Source organism: Lepisosteus platostomus, chromosome 7, assembly GCF_059453375.1.
Source record: "Lepisosteus platostomus isolate fLepPlt1 chromosome 7, fLepPlt1.hap1, whole genome shotgun sequence".
Taxonomy (NCBI): domain Eukaryota; kingdom Metazoa; phylum Chordata; class Actinopteri; order Semionotiformes; family Lepisosteidae; genus Lepisosteus; species Lepisosteus platostomus.
The window spans coordinates 51,375,275-51,398,317 of NC_142617.1; the positions used below are offsets into that span (position 1 = coordinate 51,375,275).

Here is a 23,043-nt window from a genome sequence, read left to right on the forward strand (position 1 = left end):
ATAAATGAGAAGCAAGCTATTAACATTTGTGTATTTTCATTATGTAAATGGTGTTAACACATGCCCGCAAATTGCCACCAGCGATGCAATAATTTTCTCTCAGTGATCATAATGTGTCCAAGTGAGTCGTTTTGATTATGACATGCTAATTACATATTGCCTTTCTTTTTTTTCAGATTCAGAAAAACCAGGGATCTTTAATGGTAAGCTTTATGAGTTCGAAGAAAACGGGGGGGAAAAAAATCACTTTCTGCGTTCCTGACGGCTGCATCCTGCACACGCTTGGATGCCTCCCTTTAAACTTAGCAAATTGCATTTTGCAGGAAAAAAAACACAACACAAGCCCTTAACTGCCAGTATTAGATTAGGTACCATTAGAAATAATAGAACACTCCAGCCTGCAATGTTTTCCTAAGAGTTTGATGCTTTTGATTAATCTTACTACATTTTATTGCATTAATGATTTTTCTCGCCACTCTACTGTAAAGATATTGCATATAGGCTAATACTGTTTCTCTCTCTCTCTCCCATTCAAGCCTCTTCAGTTATTGCAATGCATTGTTGATGAGGTGAGTCGGCGTCTTATGTGCTTTCGCTCCTAAAGTCATTCCTAATGGAGTGGAAAGCTTATATTTTGTTTCCTAATGAAGCACGGTAGCAGGCAGTCCACAGACACAGCGCCTGCTACACAGGCCTTCAGCCAGAGCAACACAATGGGCCAGACTGGGATACAAGAGGGTGCACGCACATTTGTTGTGTGGTTTTGGGGTGGGGGTGGAGGGGGGCACGCAGGCTTGGGAGCTCAGGAGCAGGTAGGGGGGGTTAAAGATCGCTTCACCCCAGTTCCTCAGCCGAGTGGGGTTTTAGTTCATACACCCCACTCTCTCCTCCAGAAGTCCGTTATTGCTTGGTTTCAACATGGGGAAAATGGCTGGACTGGTACTTCAGTTTTCTGCTCTGCGTGGGCCTGTTTGAAGCTGTGCTCCACCTGCTGTAAATTTTTAAGCAAAACCGCTTAGCCCCCGCATTTAAATTATTGTTCTGTCACTCATTTCTGCTTGCAGAACCTCTGGTCAATTATAGCCCAGGCTAGAGCCGTTCTCTTCAGTGCTCTATATAGCACATTTTCTTTTGTGCTGCAAAAACTTTCGCTCCCCAAGTTGCAGCTCTGTCAGAAGCCTGGTGGCACGCGCATCACATGCTTGGCAGGGTAAGACGTTAAATTTACTGCAGTGGGTTTGTCTGAGCTGCGGGACTACATGACGTTCAATCCTCTCTTCCAGAAAAGACTGGTTCTTTAAGGTTAGTTCTAAAAAATGAAGGCATTGATGCTGGCCAAAAAATGTTTCATGCAAAGAGCCCTTATCTGCAGTAGAAACAAAGACAAAATGTTGGATGTGGCTTCTTTAATGCTCTCTCATAGAGCTGGGCAGTTAGGTTTATGCAGAAGGAATCTTAAGAAAACCTGCTTCTGGGTGCGAAGGCCAAGAGCAAGGTAGTTCTCCTGCCAAGACAGCGACTCCACAGTAGCAGCACTGACCTGTTACAGTTGGTTTGCTAGGTTGTGTCACATTGGCTTTGATCTCCTGCACTGAAGCTGTCAGATGCTGAGATCCCAGGCTGCCACTCTTGTAAGAGCTGAACGACTGCATGCCCCCTCCCTCTCACGCCAGGTCACACAGAGTGGCTTTGACATTGGCAGCCATTATTTTCTTTTTGTTGTTGTTTCTCTTCAAGTCCAATCTCAAACAATTTTGATAAATCAAAGATAACCTGCAAGCAGATATAGAGCAGCAGTCTGTAATGAACTGATGTGCAACTGTGTCAAATTTGCATTAGTTTTCTCCTTGCCTGGCAGGTTTTGCATCTTTTGAAGTCCGTGAACTTTTATATTATTTTGCAAGTGACTTCCTATTGAAAGCCTTGAACCTGCAGTTTCTGATGTTTCTCATAATATAACATACTCCGTTTTCTGTTATAAATATGTGCAGTATAAAGGTTGATGGACATTCCTCCTGAATTCAGCACAAATGCAGTTTGTAGCTGTAAAGGCTTGCGAAGTCTGCCATTTTGGTGCCGGTTTAAACGCAGCACTCACTTGAGTCAGAAGTGTTTGTTCTAGGAGTGACTGTATTCCAAAGCTACAACACTACAGTCGTTCAGTGCCTGAATGCTCTGGGGTTCCGGCCGGGTGAGGTTCTAGTATTCCAGTGCTGGAATGTTCCTGTGTTCCGGAGTGCTGGATTTCTCCAGGACCTCTGCGGTGTGTGAGCTATTTCTGTGGAGGAGAAGCTCCCGCTGGGCTCCCTCAGTTGTAATTGACAGTAGAGTGTGGGGACTGCGGAACAGCAGCACACCCTGGCCCACTGCGTACTGTAATAACTGCAGCGAGGAGCCTAGGTGCTCACTGTACGGTGCATAAATAACACTCGATTTTCTCTCTCTCCCTCCCGGTTAAATCGCTCACCTGTAGATACTCCCCGGTTGAGACTCCAGATAGGTGATGAAAACTTTCACATGGCAGCACTTAGGCTCAGCAGAGACTTGCAGAAGCGCCTTGATGACAAAACATTTCGTACCTGTGGGTGTGTATAATAGAAGGCAAAATGCCAATGAAATTATTTTTCAAATCCATAATTTGGAATTTAACGACTAGCAATTTGGGGAGTTTGTGTCTGTACTGATCGAATTCTTCAAGTGGAAAGATTGAATATCCAGGCAGTGCAGTGCACAATTGAGTTAACACAGTCTGGATTCTTCTTAGCTTTCATCAGCTTGTACTTTATACAGTATACATCTCAAGACCACTTCTAAATCTGTTTTTGTTGCAGTTTTATTCTGGTTATGCGGAGTGTGTTCCCGTTCTTCCTGTGAGCAAAGCTCAGACTTGAACCGAAGAAGACTATGATGAGCTGTTCTTCGTGTCTACAAAGACTTCTAGGCTCCTGAAAGTGGCTCTTCTTCACTTTAAGAAGTGACTTTAGGAGTTATTCTGGGCTGTGGTTCTGGAACGAGGTCACTTTTAAAACAAAATATCTGTGCCAATGTAGGTCACCTCACATCCCGTACTTTTCTCCTAAATTTCCCCACACGTCTCATAATTAAACTCGCTCAATTATCGGAGTTTAATAGAATTTGCCTAACAGTTTATTTAAGAGGTAATGAATAATATTTTAATTGGACGTGTAATTGTGCAGTTAAAGTGTGGTTCTTGGACAAATATGTGTAATTACAAAGTCAAATTTACTGACCTGACACAAGTTTTCGTTTTTTTTTGTGTCATCTGTTCTGAATGGATTCCTTATCAATCCTTCCCCATGTTAGCTACCAGAATGGTCGACTCTCCAGGGTACTCACGACAGTCACTGTCCTATTCATAAGCTTTTGCAAATAATAATAATGTAAAAACATTTATTCCAAAAGACAATATGCATAGTGTTATGAGAAATGACAATTGATATGCCACGAAGTGTAATGCAAAATTAAACAAAAATCTACATTTTTCGGATTTTTTTAAAGCCTTCAGGAAATAATGAAAAAAATAAATAAATTAGAATATACACACAAAATGATGAACTAAAACAATGCGACCGCAACAAAAATTAAAATCTCCAAAGGAGATTACATTTTTAGTTACAGTAAAACATTTTTTTCTTAGAAGGGACTTATCTGAAAACCGTTGCGGTGTAAAGTCTTTGCATCAGGTTGTGTTTCTCAGTTGTGTGGTTGTGTATTTGTGTGTGTGTGTGTGCGCGCGCACGACTCTTCTTTCTGCCTCAGCTCCTTGCTGACACGCGCTAATAACGAAATGCCAGGAGAGGGACGCGGCAGCGCCGCCTCACATTAAACATACTGAACTTGTCCTTTCGCTTATAGATTGTGCGTAATTAATAATTAAACGGTTTCAGTTGTAATGGGTTGACCTCCCTGAACTGTTCATTACTCACAAGGCAAAGGCATCACTCAAACTATTTTTTCCTTCGCCCTTCCCTGTATCCTGGCGGCGCGTGAGCAATGCGCTCGCCACCTCCATTCGAGCTGACCAAGTGCTTAATACGAGCGCGCACTAAATTAAAACTTTCAGGCTGCAGAAAGAGAGAGATAGAATGAAAGCTATTATCGCACGGGGTCTGAAGGGAGGGAGATTTCCAGGGTGTAATCCTGCTCGCTTTTGCTAAGCGGCGGGAGGGCAGCAGAAAGAGGCGGCCGCCCGGCTCTCCGGTGGCCTCTGTGCGCCTCTCGCCCTGCGGAGCGCCCCGCTCTGTCCGGCCCCTGCGCCGCCCGGCGTCATTAAACAAGCAGATGAGATTTAAAAAAAAAAAACCGGGAACGCGTCGAAACCAAGACGGTAGGCGCCGATCTCCTTAAACCTGTCACCTGGGCCTTGTGCTTTGGAAAAGCGGCTCTTTTCACCGTGCGGCGTGGCGAGGTCTCAGCTGGGGGGTTTTAAAGGAAGTTGCACCTAGTGTGCAAGACAAAAGACTGCAAAAGAAACACCCTGAAAATCATCTGAGCCTTGAGCACAACACAAAAACTAGACAACAGCTGTAGTTATATACTTAAAACCCTTGAATATTTTGACCAAGGTGGAATGGTAGCACCTACTGTACAGTAGTTACAATTAGAAGGAGAAAGAGGTGTCGTGCACACAAGTAGTACATGGGGATGGGGGTCGGCTGGTTCATCTTGGGTTCAAGTCTTCAACAAGCACTGAAGATTACAAGCAGCCGTGACCAGAACTGTGGTGTCCCTTCTATCAGCCCCGAATGTGTCTCGTTCCCCCCCAACATGCAAACTTCTGCCCACCTCCCAGCCAGCGCAAGGCACGGATTATGCTCGTCTGTTTGGGGATTTAAAAAAACAGCCAGGCAAGGGGTGGCAGGCAACGTGATTGTACGTCGCAGGAAAGATACATGAACATGGCGCCGTTTGTGCCGCTCCTGTCTGCCGCCTGCTCCTTGTTTACTTGGCGTAATTGTATTTTTCCCTTCTCCCTCTCTCGCTCTCTTTCCTTTTTTGTTGAGTAGGAAACAATGCACTAATAAGAGTTCTACTTAATTTTCTCCCGGTGTAATTACTGATCTCATTTTTCTGATAATTGGCCCCGACAATTACATGTATATTTACTAATCACATTGGGGGGAAGGCTCTGATTTGTATCTGTACTCGTTTGGTAATGACGGCCTCTGCATATTTGCTGAGGTGCTTTTATCATCTTTCCCCTTTTTTCTGCTACATCAAAGCTGAACGCCCCCCCCCCCACCACCACCACCACCACCGTTCCCCAACGCCAACCCCCCCCCCCCTCACCCCCGCCCCCCTGCCATAATGAATACATGCATGTATCCGACACAGTTGTGTGCTGAGGAAATTGTTTGGCTCTCTCTAAAAGCAGCGCACACTGAGTTTGTAGCCTGCAGCACTGGAGGGGTTGTATGTAATGATATATTGCTCATCCAAGCGACCGAAGCACTCCAAAGCACAGTGAGATTAAAATAAGTCATTCCTTTGTTAATTTAAATAGGTGCATGTATCATACTTTGCAAGGTACTTTGAGCAGAATGTCAGGGAGAGGAAAAAGCTGCCGAAAGGTATTTTTAATAGCAAATGAGAATGGATTGAGGATTGAGCTGTTTGCTCTCTCACTGCTGATGCCTGTTTCTCAACAGCTCCTGGGCTGCGTTTGTTGTAAATTTAATGAGATGACTGTTAAAGCACTGTACATTTTAATTTCATTAGATTGCATTGCATGCCATTATTTCTCGGAGTTCGAGTCTTTTCAGCATCCTAAAAAGAGAAGAAAACCCCCCTTTTCTGATTTAAAAAAAAAAATCAGAATGTGACACAGCCAAGATCATCCCTGTTAGAACATCATGTCCCCCCGCGCCCCCCCATACACCCCAAATTGGCTCTTGAAAGGCTATTCTCCTTATTCTGTCATGCATTTCAGGATCATTCACTCCAACCAGAAAGAAAGAATGAAAGAAAGGAGGAAGATGAAATCCAGGCAACACTTCTCCGAGGTTCCTATTGTGTTTCACAATGAGGCGGTTTATAGACAGCCGAGCTGGGGAGTGTTCTTAGTCGATTAATTTGCTACTCATTCGGAAAACAGTTATTCCTCCTGGTGTGGAGGAGTTTTCTCGGAGGCGTTCATCCACAGATGTTGAACACGACATGGCTCGCAGGATCTGAATACGTGACGAGGCTGAGCGTCGGCCGACTGTTCAAGCACCGGGAGTCATCGATCGCTGGGCCCCTCGGGTATTGGTGATGCAGGAGCCCTGAGCCCTGTCGTTCGGGCTGTGGGAAGAGCGTCGCCCCTGGAAGTTTGGGGTTGGTAGCGGGGGGACCTCTCCAGACCAAGCACCAGAGTCTCCGGCATCGGCCTCCTCTGCACACACATCATCAGCACAGTGGTTTCGTGTGGTAGACCCCTGTCACTTTTCATCCAGCAGTAAAGGCAGGCAGGCTGCGGGGTTGTCTGCTGCTGGCAGACATCTGGGATCCATGAGAAAGTGCGCACAGTGTTAAAAAGATTACATCAGCCTGCTTGTTCTTTCGACCAACTGCGGAACAGCCACTGTACGGTATTCACCAGCAGAATTGTCCTTCGCCGTTTTTATGATGGTGCCTCAAACTGTGAAGATTTTTTGCTTTGACCTTCTCGATCGGTCTCGTTGCAGAGACCTTACATACTCCACACTGTTGTTTAGGGTCCAATTGTAAAGTCTCAAGCCGTCTTAAAAATGCACTTCTGAAGTCTTAAAGGTGGAACGAGCTACTTTTTGCAAATAACCTTATGGGTCGATGTTAGGTTTTATAGTTCAGGCTCTGACATGAACTAGGGCTTTGTGACTAACAGCCAGCCTCTGTTGTATGTCAATTGTCTATTACCACATTTTGGACACTGTTAGTACTTTATTAATGCATTTAATTTATGAAGTGTTTGAAGTGTTGTTTGGAACTCCTAAGCATTGTCAGGAGCTGAGGGTGCTGAACAGGAAAGGGTGCTGGTTGATTTTCTTCCCGTCCTCACTGTCTGTCAGTGTCCTTGTTCACAGTCCAGCGGCTCTCTCTCCCTCCCCACTCTTTTTCTCTGGATAACAAAACTCCTGCTCTGGCCTCAATTCTCACTCCCATCTCTAATCTCTCTGTTTTATCCTGGAACTTCAGTCACAAGTCTCAGTACTTGTGAAAAAGGGAAAGTTTTTGTCTTCTGTTCCTCTGAAAGAGCCGCTTGGTCCGTGTCCAAAGAGCTGTTAATATGTTTCATTCTCAAGCTTTTCAACAGACTTTATGAAAGATAAACTCAGAGTTCAGGCAGTTTGTTTGTTCTTTCACATGCGCAAAAGAGCACGCTTAAGTTTATTATCAAAATCAGGAAATAAGTACTTGTCTAGGATTTATACACAGGTTATCCATCATGTTTTAACTGCTAGGATTTCACTCCTAAATGGCTTGGTGGTTCCTTGTAATATTAAATATTACCACAACTTTTTACTGCTGTACAAGGGAATGTAGGATATGTTTTATGGATATCAATGTTCATTATTGCTTATGTGGATTTATAATCTAATTTTCTGCAGATGTGGTCAATTTCAATGTCTGTGCTTGCGCTCTCTATTTATCCTTACAAACACATCTATTGTACAGTGTGCTCAAGAATTATTGGCACCCTTGCTGAACAAAAAAAGCCTTATAAAATCAACACGGATAATGAGCTATATTTTATGTCTCCCTACAAAAAAAAGTGGAAACTACATTCTCATACAATTATTTTAAAATGAACGTTTTAAATGAATAATACTGTTTTTATGTCGAAAACATATGCGTCAAAATTATTGTATCACCTACATTTTTTAAGAAAATTAAACAAAGTGAAATCTGTTTATTTAAATACAACTCTGTCCAAGGGTATATTTTTTGTTACTGTTTCAAAAGAGTATAAACAAAGACATCGCACACATAGGAAACCCTTTTGTCATTCATCACCATGGGAAAAGGCAAAGAACTAACAACTCAAAAGAGACAAGTGATTGTTGATCTTCACAAATCAGGTAATGGATCCACAAAAGTCCATAGAAAGTTAAATACAGCACTTAGCACTACTAGGGCAATAATCAGTAAGTTCAAAACCAGTGGTTAACCTACCAGGAAAAGGGTGCAAGTACATCTTGTCCCTGTGCACAGTGAGGAAGGTGTTTTTTTGCTTCCCTCAACAATCCAAGGTTTGGAGAACTGCATTGTCTGCTTGGATCTTGAGGTCATCAAGTCTCCTTACCAACAATTAGAAGGTACATCCATGCCTGCAGGCAACAGGAAGGGTTGCCTGAAGAAAGCCCTACCTGACAACAAGAAACAAGGCTGGAGTTTGCCAGACGCAACTGGGACTTTGATTGGAACCGGGTGCTACATTCATATGAGACCAAAATCGAACTCACACAATCAATATGTTTGGGGTCAGAGAGATGCGTACAAAGAAGAGAACTTCATACCCACCATGGAATGTGGCAGTGGACTGAAGATGTTGTGGAGCTGGTTTTCTGCCGCTGGCCATGGGGCCCTTGTTTAGGGATAAGAGATAAAATCACTTTATTGGCCACATACAACTTCTTGCATTAGGAATTTGTCTTTTCGCACACCCCAACTTGCTCTCCATGAGACGCACAGACAGGGAGAGAGGCTTGGGGTCAGAGCGCAGGGTCAGCCATTTATACAGCTCCCCTAGCAGTTGGGGTTAAGGGCCTTGCTCAGGGGCCCAATGGAGTAGGATTCCTCTGCCAGCCACTGGATACGAACCAGAAACCTTCCAGCCACAGATCCTTAGCCACAGAGCCACCACACCACCTCTCCTTGATAAGATCAGTGGCATCTGATCTTATCTTAGTATCGGGATATTCTGGCTAAATACTTGGTTAATTCTTCCAGAAAGCTACAACTTGGTCACAGGTTTACCTTCCAGCAGCACAGTGACTCTAAACACACCTCAAAAGCACCACAGAAAACAAAATCAACATTTTGCAGTGGCCGTCTCAGTCTCAGGACTTAAATCTGTTTAAAAACCTCTTGTGTGAATTGAAGAAGACAGTCCATAAGCATAGAACTAAGCACATCAAGGAACTGGAATATTTGGAAATAATTGTATTAAAATAAAAGCCTGTAGTTTTCCCATTCTGGGGAGCATAAAATATAGCTACCTAACTGTGCTGTTTATTTTACATGACTTTTTGTTCATGTAATGGTGCCAATAATTGAAGAACCCACCGTTTGTGTGTTTTAATAAGAATGTTAATAACGATATGTGACTTGCTCTCAAAAAATCTAATTTTAATGATTGTTCTCTAACTAGGACTTAGTTTTATTCTTAAAATCTGTTCTTTTGAATCCCCAGGATCCCCCAGTGCTTCCAGTGGGAGAGTTCAGTGAGGTGTTTGTTCACTTCATCACACAGTGGTGAGTTTTCACTCATGCACACACTCGTGACATGCCCAGTGTGAAACAGAAACACTGAGAGACCCCCTCTCAAGTATGACCTTTCTCTCAGACACAGACTTGCACAGTCTCACACATAGACTGATGTACCCACTGACACACACACACACACTGACAGAGCCACTGTATCTGCATCACACTCGCATACTGACAAAGCCACTGCATTTCCATCACACTCGCACACTGACACAGCCACTGCATCACACTGACACGCTGGCACAGCCACTGCATCACACTGACACGCTGACACGCTGGCACAGCCACTGCATCACACTGGCACAGCCACTGCATCACACTGGCACACTGGCACAGCCACTGCATCACACTGGTACACTGACACAGCCACTGCATCACACTGACACAGCCACTGCATCACACTGACACGCTGGCACAGCCACTGCATCACACTGACACGCTGACACGCTGGCACAGCCACTGCATCACACTGGCACAGCCACTGCATCACACTGGCACACTGGCACAGCCACTGCATCACACTGACACGCTGGCACAGCCACTGCATCACACTGACACGCTGACACGCTGGCACAGCCACTGCATCACACTGGCACACTGGCACAGCCACTGCATCACACTGGCACACTGGCACAGCCACTGCATCACACTGGTACACTGACACAGCCACTGCATCACACTGACACGCTGACACAGCCACTGCATCACACTGACACAGCCATTGCATCGCACTGACACACTGGCACAGCCACTGCATTTCCATCACACTCGCACACTGACACGCTGACACAGCCACTGCATCACACTGACACGCTGACACAGCCACTGCATCACACTTACACACTGGCACAGTCGGTGCATCATGCTCACATGGCCGTTCCGTCACACCTGCTCACCTATTCCCACACACACTCTTGCTCTGCCTCACTGCCTTATGTGTCAGCAGCACATTCCATTAATTCTGCTCCGACCTCCCTCTCGGTGGCCACTGGGGCCCAGGGACCAGCCAGATGTGGAGAAGACGGCACAGGAAGCTGGTGTTTATATTTCAGATGCCTTATTTACACAAACAGGTCACACTCCACAGACAAACAAACTGCTAGGGCTCCCTGCTGCACCAACAGGAGAGGGCTCACTCGCCAGAGCCACCTCTCCTGTTATTATTAGACTATCTCAACATGCATAATTCATCAAACTGCAAACCAGTTTCCCAAACTTTTTTTTTCTACTTAATCCCAGACATCCTTTATCTAGGTCGGAATGATAAATAGAGGCTCCAGTGCTTAACAGCAGTAGCCAGAGTTCCTTAAGCGTTTTTAATAATTATTCAGCTTTGAAGGGAAGATCAATAAGTATAACACTTTGTGAAGTTGTAATAAAATGATAGGGCTCAGAAATCATCTGACTTCATGTAGAACTAGAGAGCTGTATTTATTTTTAAAAATGACCTGCGAGTGAAGTGTACTCCTGTAATGATAAAATAACATTATATGACGTTTTAAAGTTACAAAACTCTTCTGTGTAGCTAATTTAGCAATCCCTATTGACACTCTAGATAAATATTTCTGACTTTGTAGCATTAGGAGATTGAAAGAAGTGAGGTGTAGTCCGAGATATGGCGACCCTGTTTCAGAGTGGTGTCCTGTCTGTCATTGGAGGGGCACACTCAGATGTCACTGGTAGTGTCGCTCCGTGGCACCTGTACTGAGTACGGAGGGCAGCCTTTGTAGGTTTTACTTTTAAATGTGGGGAAGTGGGCGTTAGTTCTGATTTAGCACATGACCATCTTGATCTAGTAATTTCAGGAATTCAGGAAGTCGCTGTGTTGACTTTGACAAGTGGAATCACTAGAGTGTGGGAGCTGTCCTCAGGCAGCTGTCCAGAACCTGGTGCTGAAGTGAAGTGTTTCTCTCTCTGTTTGCATTCACAGCATGAGAAAGCTTCCCAAAGAGAGACCAGCTCCAGAGGACCTCATGGTGAGCTAGAGGTTCCTCCATGTCTCCCTCTGTCTTCCTAAATCTACCTGTGTGTGCCTGTCTCTTTCTGTCTACCTGTGTGTCTGTGTGTCTGTCTCCCTCTGTCTACCTCTGTGTGTCTGTCTCCATCTGTCTACCTGAACCTACCTGTGTGTGTCTGTCTCCATCTGTCTACCTGAACCTACCTGTGTGTGCCTGTCTCCCTCTGTCTACCTATGTGTGTCTGTGTGTCTGTCTTCCTCTGTCTACCTGTGTGTGTCTGTGTGTCTGTCTTCCTCTGTCTACCTGTGTGTGTCTGTGTGTCTGTCTTCCTCTGTCTACCTGTGTGTGTCTGTGTGTCTGTCTCCCTCTGTCTACCTGTGTGTGTCTGTGTGTCTGTCTCCCTCTGTCTACCTGTGTGTGTCTGTCTGTCTCCCTCTGTCTACCTGTGTGTCTGTCTCCCTCTGTCTACCTGAACCTACCTGTGTGTATCTGTCTCCATCTGTCTACCTGAACCTACCTGTGTGTGTCTGTCTCCATCTGTCTACCTGAACCTACCTGTGTGTGCCTGTCTCCCTCTGTCTACCTATGTGTGTCTGTGTGTCTGTCTTCCTCTGTCTACCTGTGTGTGTCTGTGTGTCTGTCTTCCTCTGTCTACCTGTGTGTGTCTGTGTGTCTGTCTTCCTCTGTCTACCTGTGTGTGTCTGTGTCTGTCTCCCTCTGTCTACCTGTGTGTCTGTCTCCCTCTGTCTACCTGTGTGTCTGTCTCCCTCTGTCTACCTGAACCTACCTGTGTGTATCTGTCTCTATCTGTCTGCCTGAGCCTACCTGTGTGTGTCTCTCTCTCCCTGTCTACCTGAATCTACCTGTGTGTGTCTCTCTCTCCCTGTCTACCTGAATCTACCTGTGTGTGTCTGTCTCTCTCTGTCTACCTGAACCTACCTGTGTGTCTGTCTCTCTCTGTCTACCTGTGTGTCTGTCTCTCTCTGTCTACCTGTGTGTCTGTCTCTCTCTGTCTACCTGAACCTACCTGTGTGTCTGTCTCCATCTGTCTACCTGAACCTACCTGTGTGTGTCTGTCTCTCTCTGTCTGCCTGAACCTACCTGTGTGTGTCTGTCTCTCTCTGTCTGCCTGAATCTGAGGAGCACAGAATAATGTGTGTGCCTGTCTTCCTCCCTCTGCTTGAATGTACCTGTGTCCTTCTGTTTAAATGAACCTAAATTAATCTACCCATGTCCCTCTGTCTGCCAGAAAAACCATACAGTCCCCTACATAAAGCTTGTACTTGTGTCTCTCTGTCTACCTAAATTACTCTGCCTTTGTCCCTTTGAGTCTCTATACCTTACCTGCGTCCTATGTCAGAATTTGTCCCTCTACCTAAATCTGTTTCCATGTCCCATTAACTGATTTACACAAAATCTCTTCACTTTAACGTCTCGTAGCAGTGTGGGTAAATAGTTAATATCTCAGTATATATCAACATTAGACTTTAACAGTGTGATAATCATAGCCACCTAGTCCTTATTTTATTCTGCATTACATTAATAACCCAGGTTATAAGTGCACTGCTGGAGAACACAGGGTGGCAATAACATTTGATAAAGCACAGGCAGAAAACAACACGTACACCTGTTCAGCAAAGAACCACTTCACTTACAGAAGCCTGGCTGGTTTGCATATCCTGATGCAGACAGTCTCCCTCTGTATGAGCTGCTCTCTGTAAGATCCCGGCGACGAGGAAGCTTTCCCCAGTAATGACAGTTTCTAGTCAAGCAGCAAGGAGAAGAAAGAACAATTCCCAACAGGTCATTTATTTAGTGCAGTTTGTTGATTTGACAACGAACAAGCTGTTAGGAATAACACGGGCATCCAGTGGAATTAGTAAATAATAATTATTCTGTGCTCCTCCCGGTGTTCTGCTCTCTGGCATCATCCTGTGATCAAGCTCTAAAAGCCATCAATAAATTAAGGGCAAACCGCAATTAAGAGCTGGGCTGATGGTGCTGGAGACAAAGCACTTACAGCAGGCCTAAGGAATAAGTACAGTAGCGGGGCTTTTGAGCTTGCAGGAGTTTTCTGTGTAAACCATTGCAGTTCTGGGCATTTCTTGCTTTGTTGTCGTCTGTGGAGTCAGTGTGGAACAGACTTTAAAGCCAGCTCGTGCGATTGCTTCAGTAATGAAGTGTAATGAGTGCAGCACGCTCAGGAACCCCCAGCTCGTGAAAGTCACAGTGGATCAGACCGCGATCCAATGCCAGAGTCTTAAATCTTCCGCTGTCAGCTCAGGCTTGTCTGCCACCCACTGCGTTCTGTGGAGGATGGACAGCTGCCCATTCTGTTCTGTTCTTGCTGCCGCCCGGAAAGAGCTGTCCTGCCAAAGTCATCTCTCAGTGAGGTTTCCTTTACCTGGAAACTCAACGGGTATGAGGAAACCAGCTTGTCTTTCACCTGACTTTTTTTTTTTTTTTTTTAAGAAGTCAGCTGCTTTGCAGGACAATACCTGCTTCGGGCCGGTCCCGAGAATGCTTTGGGTGGCGCCAAGCACCGCCCGGATGTCTGCCACTCGGTGGGGGGCAGGCTCATGGGAAATGCGGCACATGGCACAGGAGGCGGCTTCTCGGGGGGTTGTGGAGGGCACCTCCCTGGGTTTCGGGGTTCAGGGGGCGTGAAAGGGACATCTGCAGCCGGAGTGGGCGAGGTCAGGGAGGGTGGCAGAGGAAGATGAGTGAGGAGGAGGAGGGCGAGGCTGGGGGGGCCCAGCCAGCCGAGTATCTCCTGCAGGCTCCTTCGCCGCACTTCCCTGCCCCTGCGCTGTGCAGCCGCAGCCCCTCTCTCTGCATACATATTAAAAGCGCAGAGCCATTCTATCTGTATGGAAATGTAGCAGGCACAGCTGGATTCTGCAAAGCGCTGTGATTTACTAATAGTTATTATCTGTTCTGCTTGTTCCCTGGCAGAGGCGGGAAGAGACTGGAAAACAAGCAAGTGCACCAAATTGCGTCTTTATGATAATGCTGTCGCTCTCGGCATCCCAAACACTGGGCTTTATGATTATTATTATTGTTATTATTACTATTATTGCTATTAGTATTTTCATGAGCTGGCACCCGTGTGAAGCCTGTTCTGTATGTATATAGAGGTATCTGTCCTATCTGTCAGGTTCCTTTGGTGTTTCTACCTAATCTTTCTATCTCTGTATACGTATATATAGGTGACATAATCCCAGTGAGCTGAAGAGAGTGATGAATAATTATTAAAGTCTCCTGTCAAGGACCAGATTAAGATCTACAGTAACTGTTGAGATGCTAGAAATATTTAAAGGAATATTGCTTTAATTCTCAGTTGAAGCTTTTCCTTTTTTTTTCTTACTCTGTAATAGTATCCGTTTTAATGTGATGACAACCTTTTGTTAAAAAAAAAACTACTGTATCATCCCGAGGACCAGGGTAATAGAACATTCCCAGCACAATGTTAAAAAAAATGGATCTGTGTAGAGCCAGTTTGAAGGGCATGAAACTACAAGTCCCAGGGAAACCTTGGGGTTTGGGATAAGAGAAATCCATTAATTGAATCTGACTCACCTGGAGGAGAATCAGCTGCAGTAGGTGAATAATGAAGAACACATTTTCACATAAGGTGTGGTGTACAGCTGAAGAAGAAACTGCTTCTAGAAAGATGCCCACAAACACACCCAGCCCCCAGTGTGATGCACGGTGTAAAGGCAGAATCTCCCCGTGAATCCCCTGTGTTAAGATTAATGTTGAAGCCAGGAATTTTGATCACGCCAGGGTTCGAGTTGGAGTTATGGTCAGAGATTGATACAGGATCGTGGCATCTGCTAAGATTAAGTTTAGGATTAATTTAGGTTTAGTGTTCGAGTTGGATTAGAGACAGCAGGGCTCATGTGTGGACTGGGTGGTAGTGTCCGCCTGTGATTTAGTAGCTAGAAGGAATAGTGAGGTGTTTGTTATCTGGTGATCCTCTGTCAGGGGCAGCATCTTGTTGTATCCTAAGTGTTATTGATTATTTTAAATAGTTGTTTCACTCTATAACAGGGACTTTAGAGTGAGCTGTAAATCACAGAGGAAAAATAGCACCACCCACCCCCTTTTATCCAGTTAAACAGCAGTGAAACTGAGCACCCATGAGTCTTGGTAGGTAGTGCCAGTGACCTTTGACCTATGAGGTTCCTTTTTGTCAGCTAATCTGAGACCTTCTCTTGTCCTGAAGAGTGTAAATCTTACACCAGGCTCTCCTTACTGCCCTCTCAGCCTTCAAGAGGAAACGCAGAGTTCCAGGCCTTTGGAACTGAAATTGCTGATGATGTTCACACAGTTTTTGTGTGTGCTATGGTTTGTGGTGCTTCCTGATCTCACAGTTCACTACACACCAGGTGATCTTACAAAGCCTCTGTAATCTGTGGCTTGGTATATAAATCATAATTTGCGTTCCTGCGTTCCGTCGTGTTGAAAAGCAGCCAAACCTTATTTGTCTTGTTCTTCTGTTTCTCGCAGTGACCATCTATTGACTATCAGTTTTCTAAGTCCCTCTGAGGAGACATCTGTCTCTCCGGTTTCTGATTGCTCATTCTACCACTCAGACGGTTATTTGAGGGGCAAACATTAAGCATTTCTTTCTCTAAATTGAAAACCTCCTTTGAGTTAATTTGCATGTAGTGCTTAATCTGCCTTTTTATGGCAATTAAAATCTTTCTTTTTAAAAAAGCTGGCAATTTAGCACAAAGTGTGACTTGGGTTTTATCAGCGTGTTTTTTTAGATTTCTTAATATTTTTCTGTAATGAGTTTTTACACCTCTCACATCGCCATAACGGGATGTCGTATTAGTCATAGTTTTTCAAATGAGTGAAATTAAATTGTTGAATTATATTAGTTGTGTAATTACTGATGCTCGCCTCCCAAGTGTCAGATACTTGGGAGATGATGCCTGATGGGTCCAGTGAACATCCGGGGCTCTGAAAGTTTCTGCTTGGCCTACACGATCGTCCTTTCGCTCAAAGGCTCACCCATGCTCAAAGTGAATCGTCCGTCCTGATTGTGCGACGGCTCACGTCGCCTGTGCCCGTGCCGTGATTGGCAGCCGGACGCCGGTCTGCGGGGCTCTGTTGGGGGCCCCCCCCCCCCGCTCCTCGGCCTGCCTCTCCTCTCCCCGGAGGAGCCCCCTCATTGTCGCGCAGCCCTTCAGCACCTTTGTTGCGTCTCTCCCCGGTGACGGCCGGGCCCAGCTGGCCGCAGACGGGGGGCGGCTCCCGTGACAAAGGGGCTGCGTCTCGTGCCCGTGCGTCTGCGCGGACTCCGAGAGCCCCTGGAACCTGCCGAGGGTTTGACAAGAGAAGCGCTAGCTTCAGTAGATGGGGAGATCGGGGCCCCTGGGAAACCGCGGGGGGGGCGGGTGGTAAACAACTGCAATTAAGCCAGGACTTCACAGAAACAGCTGCCTGGCCCCATTCTCAGCGGCTGATCTGAGGGGGCGTGCAGGAGTCGACTGATGTCTTGTTTACACATTAAAGACCCCGGCGCTTACGCTGCGAGGCTAAATATTTCGTAGACAGATTTTTTTTTTTCGGCGTCACAGTGGGTAGGCTGGGTTTACTGCATTATCTGGACCCTGTTTGGTTCTTTTTTTTTTTTTTCCAGGCGAGGCTTTCATATGGAGCGCCTAATTGTGTATGAAAGGCCCCTGTGTTTAAAATTGGCCTTGACAAGGACTTAGATTTTGTGTGCATGCGGGAGACAGGGTTTTTCTTTCTTTTTTTTTTTTACAGTTTCACAATGAAGTGTGATTTCCAGTAGGCTGTGTTCTCCCTTGCCAGGGCTGAGGTGGTGAGAAGTTCCAACAGTCTGTGTGGACTCCCCCCCTCCTAACGCGCACCTCCCACTCCATCCCTGCAGAGGGGGAGAGGGCCCGTTTCTCTCTCTGTGCCCCCCCTGCGCCCCCCCCCCCCCGACTCCTAACCTCCGAGCTGCTGTGTGGACTCATCTGTGCATCAGCGCTTCCCCAGAGCAGCGCGAGAGCTTTCATTACGTTTCAGCCACAGGACCTCCGCCGCGCGCTCTTGCTGGCTGGAAGCCCGTTCTGCGGGCTGCATCCTAATCCTGCTCTTGGGCAAGATCGCGCCAGTCGTACGCGGGGCCTTGCGGCCGCGACCCCCGCGTGAACACCAGGACTCCTGTGTTGGGGCTGCAGCAGGTGTGCATGTCTGCAGCTGGTTTCGCAGTGAAGTGGGGGTCTTGGCGTTCGCCGAGATTGCTGCTGTCTGGCGGTCGGTCTTACCTGGGTCAGGTAATCTCGACTCTCCCAGGCCAAGCCACTGCCTTCTAGAAGGCCAGTGCTTTTGTGGAGTGGAATACAAAGCCCAGGTTGCCTGTCCTGGCACCAGGCACTTCTTAGACCAGATTTATAATAATCCTACTATGACAACTTCCAGCTCTTACAGGTTCCTTCAATCTGGGAGCGACTGGATTTACTTCGTTATTAATAGTTGTTGAACAACTGCTCAGGAGAACATACACGTGTAATCTGCATCCTGTAGGTTCTCTGATATCAGAATTGTTTTCTTTGCTGGCAGGCTGTGTTTGAGTAAACTGCCGTGCACCTGGTCCTCTCCATAGTGACAGAGCGGTGATCCTCTCCTGTGTGCTGAACGTCCTGTCAGGGTGTCTCTTCAGTGGGGCTGTGTGGAGACGGGTGCGAAGGATGCTGGGGTGGGGATGTCTAATCTCCTGGCGGTGTTTTCTTTTTTAATCCGGCCCTGTCGAGAGATGAGGAGCTCAGCCCTTGTAGTGCTTCTTCTCTCTCTCTCTCTCTGCCTGTTCCAGCTCTTCCATCGGGATCAGATTATTAGTATGCAAATCTGGAAAGCCCTAGTTATTGTACTGACCCTTTCTCTTGCCTCCTCTCTCTCCATTGCAATTTCTGGGGCTCTGTCCCCTCCCGCCTCCCTTCCCCAGCATTCCACAGCTGCATCCCGCCAACGCCACCTAATGAGGTGATGACCAGCCACTTGTTATAATTGCTTTAGACTCCTTTTAATTTTCAAGCTTATTAATCATAAGTAGAGTTATTTAAAATTGCATAAATTAATCTTAGATTAAAAAGCCTATCAAAGCCTCAAAACAATTAAAGAGTAAGGTAAAAAATTTCCCCTGGGTTGTCAGTTTTATTTTAATAGAGTATTCAGGTGATTATCCGCACTTGATGCAATGCAGTGATTAATGCAGTCACATTTTTAAATGAGTTTTTCTTTTTAGCTGCTTTAAAGAAAGGTAAACGTGAGCAAGATAATGACCTAAGGAGTATTTATTTCTTTCTTCTCTTAATAAGTTCCTCCACTCATACATTAATTTTACCAGCAGGTATATTAATTAACGGCGCTCGCTTCTAGTGTGTTTGAGCATCTGCGCGATCAGTGCTGTCCACGCTCAGCTCTGCCGCTCAAGAAGGGGGGACTGAGCCTGCTCTTGTACAGGTGAAAGGTCATCACAACACTACTCTTCCCCCAAGCTGGTGGTGATTCTTGCTCATGTGCCTCTGCCGTTTGACCAAAGCTCAGTGCGGCTCTCGCTTTCTCTGAGCCGTGTTCTGTCTCGGCGCAGAGTGTGTGTGTGTGTGTGTGTGTGTGTGTGTGTGTTTCCTTAAGGTGAGGAGAAGCTATCCTTCAGCGCGCAGCTTTCATTACGGAGATCAGACTCAGACACAGAGGGCGAAGGCAACCTTTAGGGTTAGGGTAGAGACAGGGGGTGCTTTAATGCTGATATTAAAGTAATTAATCTCGGCTGCAGCCCCCTCTCGGTGAGGGGAGCGGGGGGCTGCCGGTGATTGATGTGATGGGCGCCCCTGCGAGAGCCCGCGTGCCTGCCTGCACCCTGGCCGGAGACGGGGAAGGCACTCGCGCAATATTAGAGTAATTAACCTCCGTCTGTCACAGCCCTGCGCCTGGCCATTAGGAGGGCAGAAGGATTAATGAAGCCGCTGCCTCTCCCTTCATAGGCAGTATTGCAGGACCGGGGTGTTCAGGTCCTCGTGTTCAGTGAAGGATCACCTGCCGGCTTGTCTCCCTGCTGTGTGGGACTCCCCAGCCACCCCCCCACAACCCTGATGCCACCTGCCCTTTTTGGACTTTGGGAACTGTTCCTGCCCAGAAATGCGTGCACAAGTTAAGAGAACATAAAAGCCGTTTACCCGTCTGTTGGATTACAGTGCTCCCAGCATCTAGCGTTCTGCTGTGTACTGTTGAGTGACGGGCTGGAAAATCCTGCCTTCCCCAGAGCTGGTGTGTTCGTCCTCACGGTGACACACTGTGGGCCGGGCAGATTTAGAATCTCCTTCCCGCAAGTCAGCTGGCCTCGATTTTCTAGGGCAACGAATAGCACCGCCTCTTCGTTGGCTTTAGGAGAAGATTGGTATTTTGTTCCTGTACGTATTCAGTGTCACTGAACGTAGCTCCTTTCTCCTTCGTCCTGGTGTCAAGGCTGCTCATTTTAATATGGCAGGGCTGCTTATTTGGGCCTTTCCATCATTACATCTATTTAAGAGGCTTATCGTTTCCGAGAGGAAAAATGAGTTTGCACCTAGTTTATTCCCCCCCCCCTTCTTGAGCGTTGTTTTGTGTTCTATGTTCAAAGCAATCTCGCCGTGCACTCTGAGCCAAGAAGGGAGCGCTTAATGTTTCAGCAGGAGGGGTCAACCGCAGGGACACGATCCCATTTCAAAAATACAGTGAAAACACAATTTCCAGATTCCCCATCCATGAAAGTGCGTGGCTTTGTTTTGCAGGAGGCGATGAGAGAGCCGGGGCGATAAGTTACCGGTGCTGAGGCTCAGTGTGCAGCCAGCCAGCAGCTCTCCCAGTTACACCCCCGTCACTGGACTGGGTGGCTCTACAGCCCAGCTCCCTCTCCATGATGAAAGCGATGAACTTTATTAAAGCTCCCCATGCCAAGCCAGCTGAAAGGCTGAGAAGCGTGGTGTCCCCTGTTTGTTCTGGGGGATTGGGGTTGCCTGTGATCGGGCTACAGGAGAACTGGAGGCAGTTCTTTACGCAAAGGGTTGTGGGGGTCTGAAGCAAGCTATCCCGCTATGTTGTCAATGCGTGTCTTTCAGGAAACATCTGGATCAGAACCTCGGATCCGTTCGCCACTAAGAAACAAATGAGCAAAGTGGGCGAAACGGCCTCCTCTCATTAAACAAATTTCTCAAGCGATCTTGATCTGGTTACAAATTAATTTAAGAAAATTAGCCAAATAAACCTCTGAAGCATGAAACAGTGCAAGAATGAGAAAATGTCAAGGAAATATACTATTTATAAAACACGTTTCCTTTTAAGTGTTAAGACTGGCAGTGTGACATCATTCCCATAATTTTATGGGCACGTTTCAGAACCTCTCCTGTCTTAAATACTTCAGGCTTGTCAGGCCAGATGGCTGCCTGAGACATCATCCTTACAGCCACTGCTGATTCAGCTGAGTTCCCAGGTCTGGACAAATAACTTTTACTCTGCCTCTTTAAAATTTCATTGCAGCTTCCTTCACAAAACAACTGTCAATGCATAGAATGGACAAACTGGGTATTGACGCAGGTTTTAATTGTGTATTCATATCCTTTGAGGTCCAGTGGGCTTCATTTGCGCGGAGTATGTGCTGTGCAGAACACAAAGACCTCCGCTTTCGAGGGAGACTTCTTGAGGTGACGCTGGATATGGCACAGTTGTGAAAAAATCCCTTTCTTTAGAAAACACGTTTCAAAATCTCACTTTTAAGTTTTGAATTACTGAATTTGTCTCAGCTGTTAACGTGTTGCATTTTTTCCAAGTCCTTTTTTCGAATGAATTTTTACAACTTTTTTTTTTTCCGCGTAACACTTTTGTGTGACTTCTTTCTGTTTTTTTTGTCGTCTTTGTTGAGAAAGCAGTGAAGCACTTAGACAGCAGGGAATAAGCCAGCAAGGAGAATAAGGTTTCCAGCGTATCCGCACCAGGCATCTGTCCTGATGTTCACCTCTGTCCTGGCTCTCCAGATCTCTCTTATTTACCAGCTGCATTTCACTAGCATCCAGTTTCCTGTTGTTCTTTATTGAAGTTAACTTTAATAAATAAGCTAGAAGCATAAGTGCAGCAGAGAATAATAAAAATGTTTTCTTTTTCCTCCTCTTAAAAACTCTTTTCCCTTCAGATCCCAAGCCTATTAACATTTTGGTGGTTTGTCAGCGTCTGGAAGAAGAGACTCTTTATCAAGGAAACCAGGAGTGACAGGCTCATTTAAAAAGCCTGGTTTGTCATTGTTTATCTAATTTTCGGAGTTGACACAGAAAATTAGCGGTGCTGCCACTCACTGTCGGAGCGCCTCTCCCGGTCTGTCTCGTTGACCCCTCGCTGACCTCTGGAGGGATGAGGTGTTTGGGTCTGAGAGGGAGCAGGCCGTGTGAGCAGTACACAGAAAGGAAGGAGTCCTTTCACACGGCACAGGGTTTCAGAATAAGAACAGGCCCACAGGAAGGATAGCTACAGCATCGCCTCCAAATCGCCTAACTCATTCTGCTGCTTATAATGCGGGTTTTCATCTTGTTCTTGCCCTTCAACACTGATTTTATTCTAGCCAGGTAATCAGCTGAGAACAAACTTTCTTTTCCAGTGACAACCTGGAGAATAGTAATACAAATATTATTATTGTTGTTAAGTTGTATAATAATTAATAAAGTGTATAATAATATAATAATACGTTTTGTAAATTGTATTTACAACAAATCTTCCTGGTGTTTGAGCACTGATGTATAGCCTCAGAGCACGGACCTGTTTCTGTTAGTCTTTCTAGCACTAAGCCATACTAGGTCTGCTTCTTTGGATTAATGCTACTTTTCACAGACTGCTAGAAAGTCATATTTTACCAGTTGCTCCACATTAACAGACTACTGAGCAGATTACCGGTTGCTCAGGTTTAATAGGCTGCTAGAAACAGGAGCCCTAAAGTGAGCTTGCTGGCTGTTGCTGTAGTGTTTTTATTTTAAGGACAAAGCATTAATATACAGCATTGGATGCAGGAATGGATGAACTGAAGCTCAAGGTCAAATAATCAAATCTTTAAAGCAGGCAAAGAACAGCACAAATTTAGAATCTCCCCTAGCATCAGTACAGTGTGCTGTCCTGTTTTTCCACACATGAGGAGTAACTTCTTAACCTCATGTGCTGTACTCAGGAGCCTTGTCTGTACTCTGCTGTGACATACTGTAGAAGCGTCGGCTCCAGCCGAAAGGCTAGGTACTAAATTGACCATTGCTATAAAATCTTACGGTTTGCAGCAGGTGACGCAGTGACATGAGCTCTATGTGGGTCACTGATATTATAATAAGGGTCGGAAGAGGTTGCCTGTGTGACCCACTCCCATTGCTCAGACTGGTAAGAGCCCATTTCACACCACAGTACCTTTCATTTCTTTCAGCATCGTCCTGGAAAACAGAGCAAATCAATTATAATAATGATATTTTAAGCATAGCTGGTTGTCATTGTGTATGTTGTGTTTTATTATTATTTTACTTAAACGTTGCCCCGGGTTACAGGGGTGGCTCTTGCTGCCCACAGCACGTCTCCCACCTGTGGTTGAAGG

At 45.9% G+C, this 23,043-nt stretch overlaps 1 protein-coding gene across 5 annotated transcripts in view; it reads left to right on the forward strand.

Annotated features, from left to right (window-relative positions):
- The window catches only part of map2k5 (mitogen-activated protein kinase kinase 5), an 81,131-nt gene that overhangs the window by 53,365 nt on the left and 4,723 nt on the right, over positions 1-23,043 (forward strand). For 2 of the 5 annotated variants that reach the window (XM_088641093.1, XM_088641096.1), the window contains 4 exons: positions 177-203; positions 537-569; positions 9,395-9,456; positions 11,402-11,447. In XM_088641093.1, the coding sequence (XP_088497219.1) occupies positions 177-203; positions 537-569; positions 9,395-9,456; positions 11,402-11,447 (168 nt within the window). The other 3 variants (XR_015940327.1, XM_088641094.1, XM_088641095.1) reach the window with 3 other exon arrangements.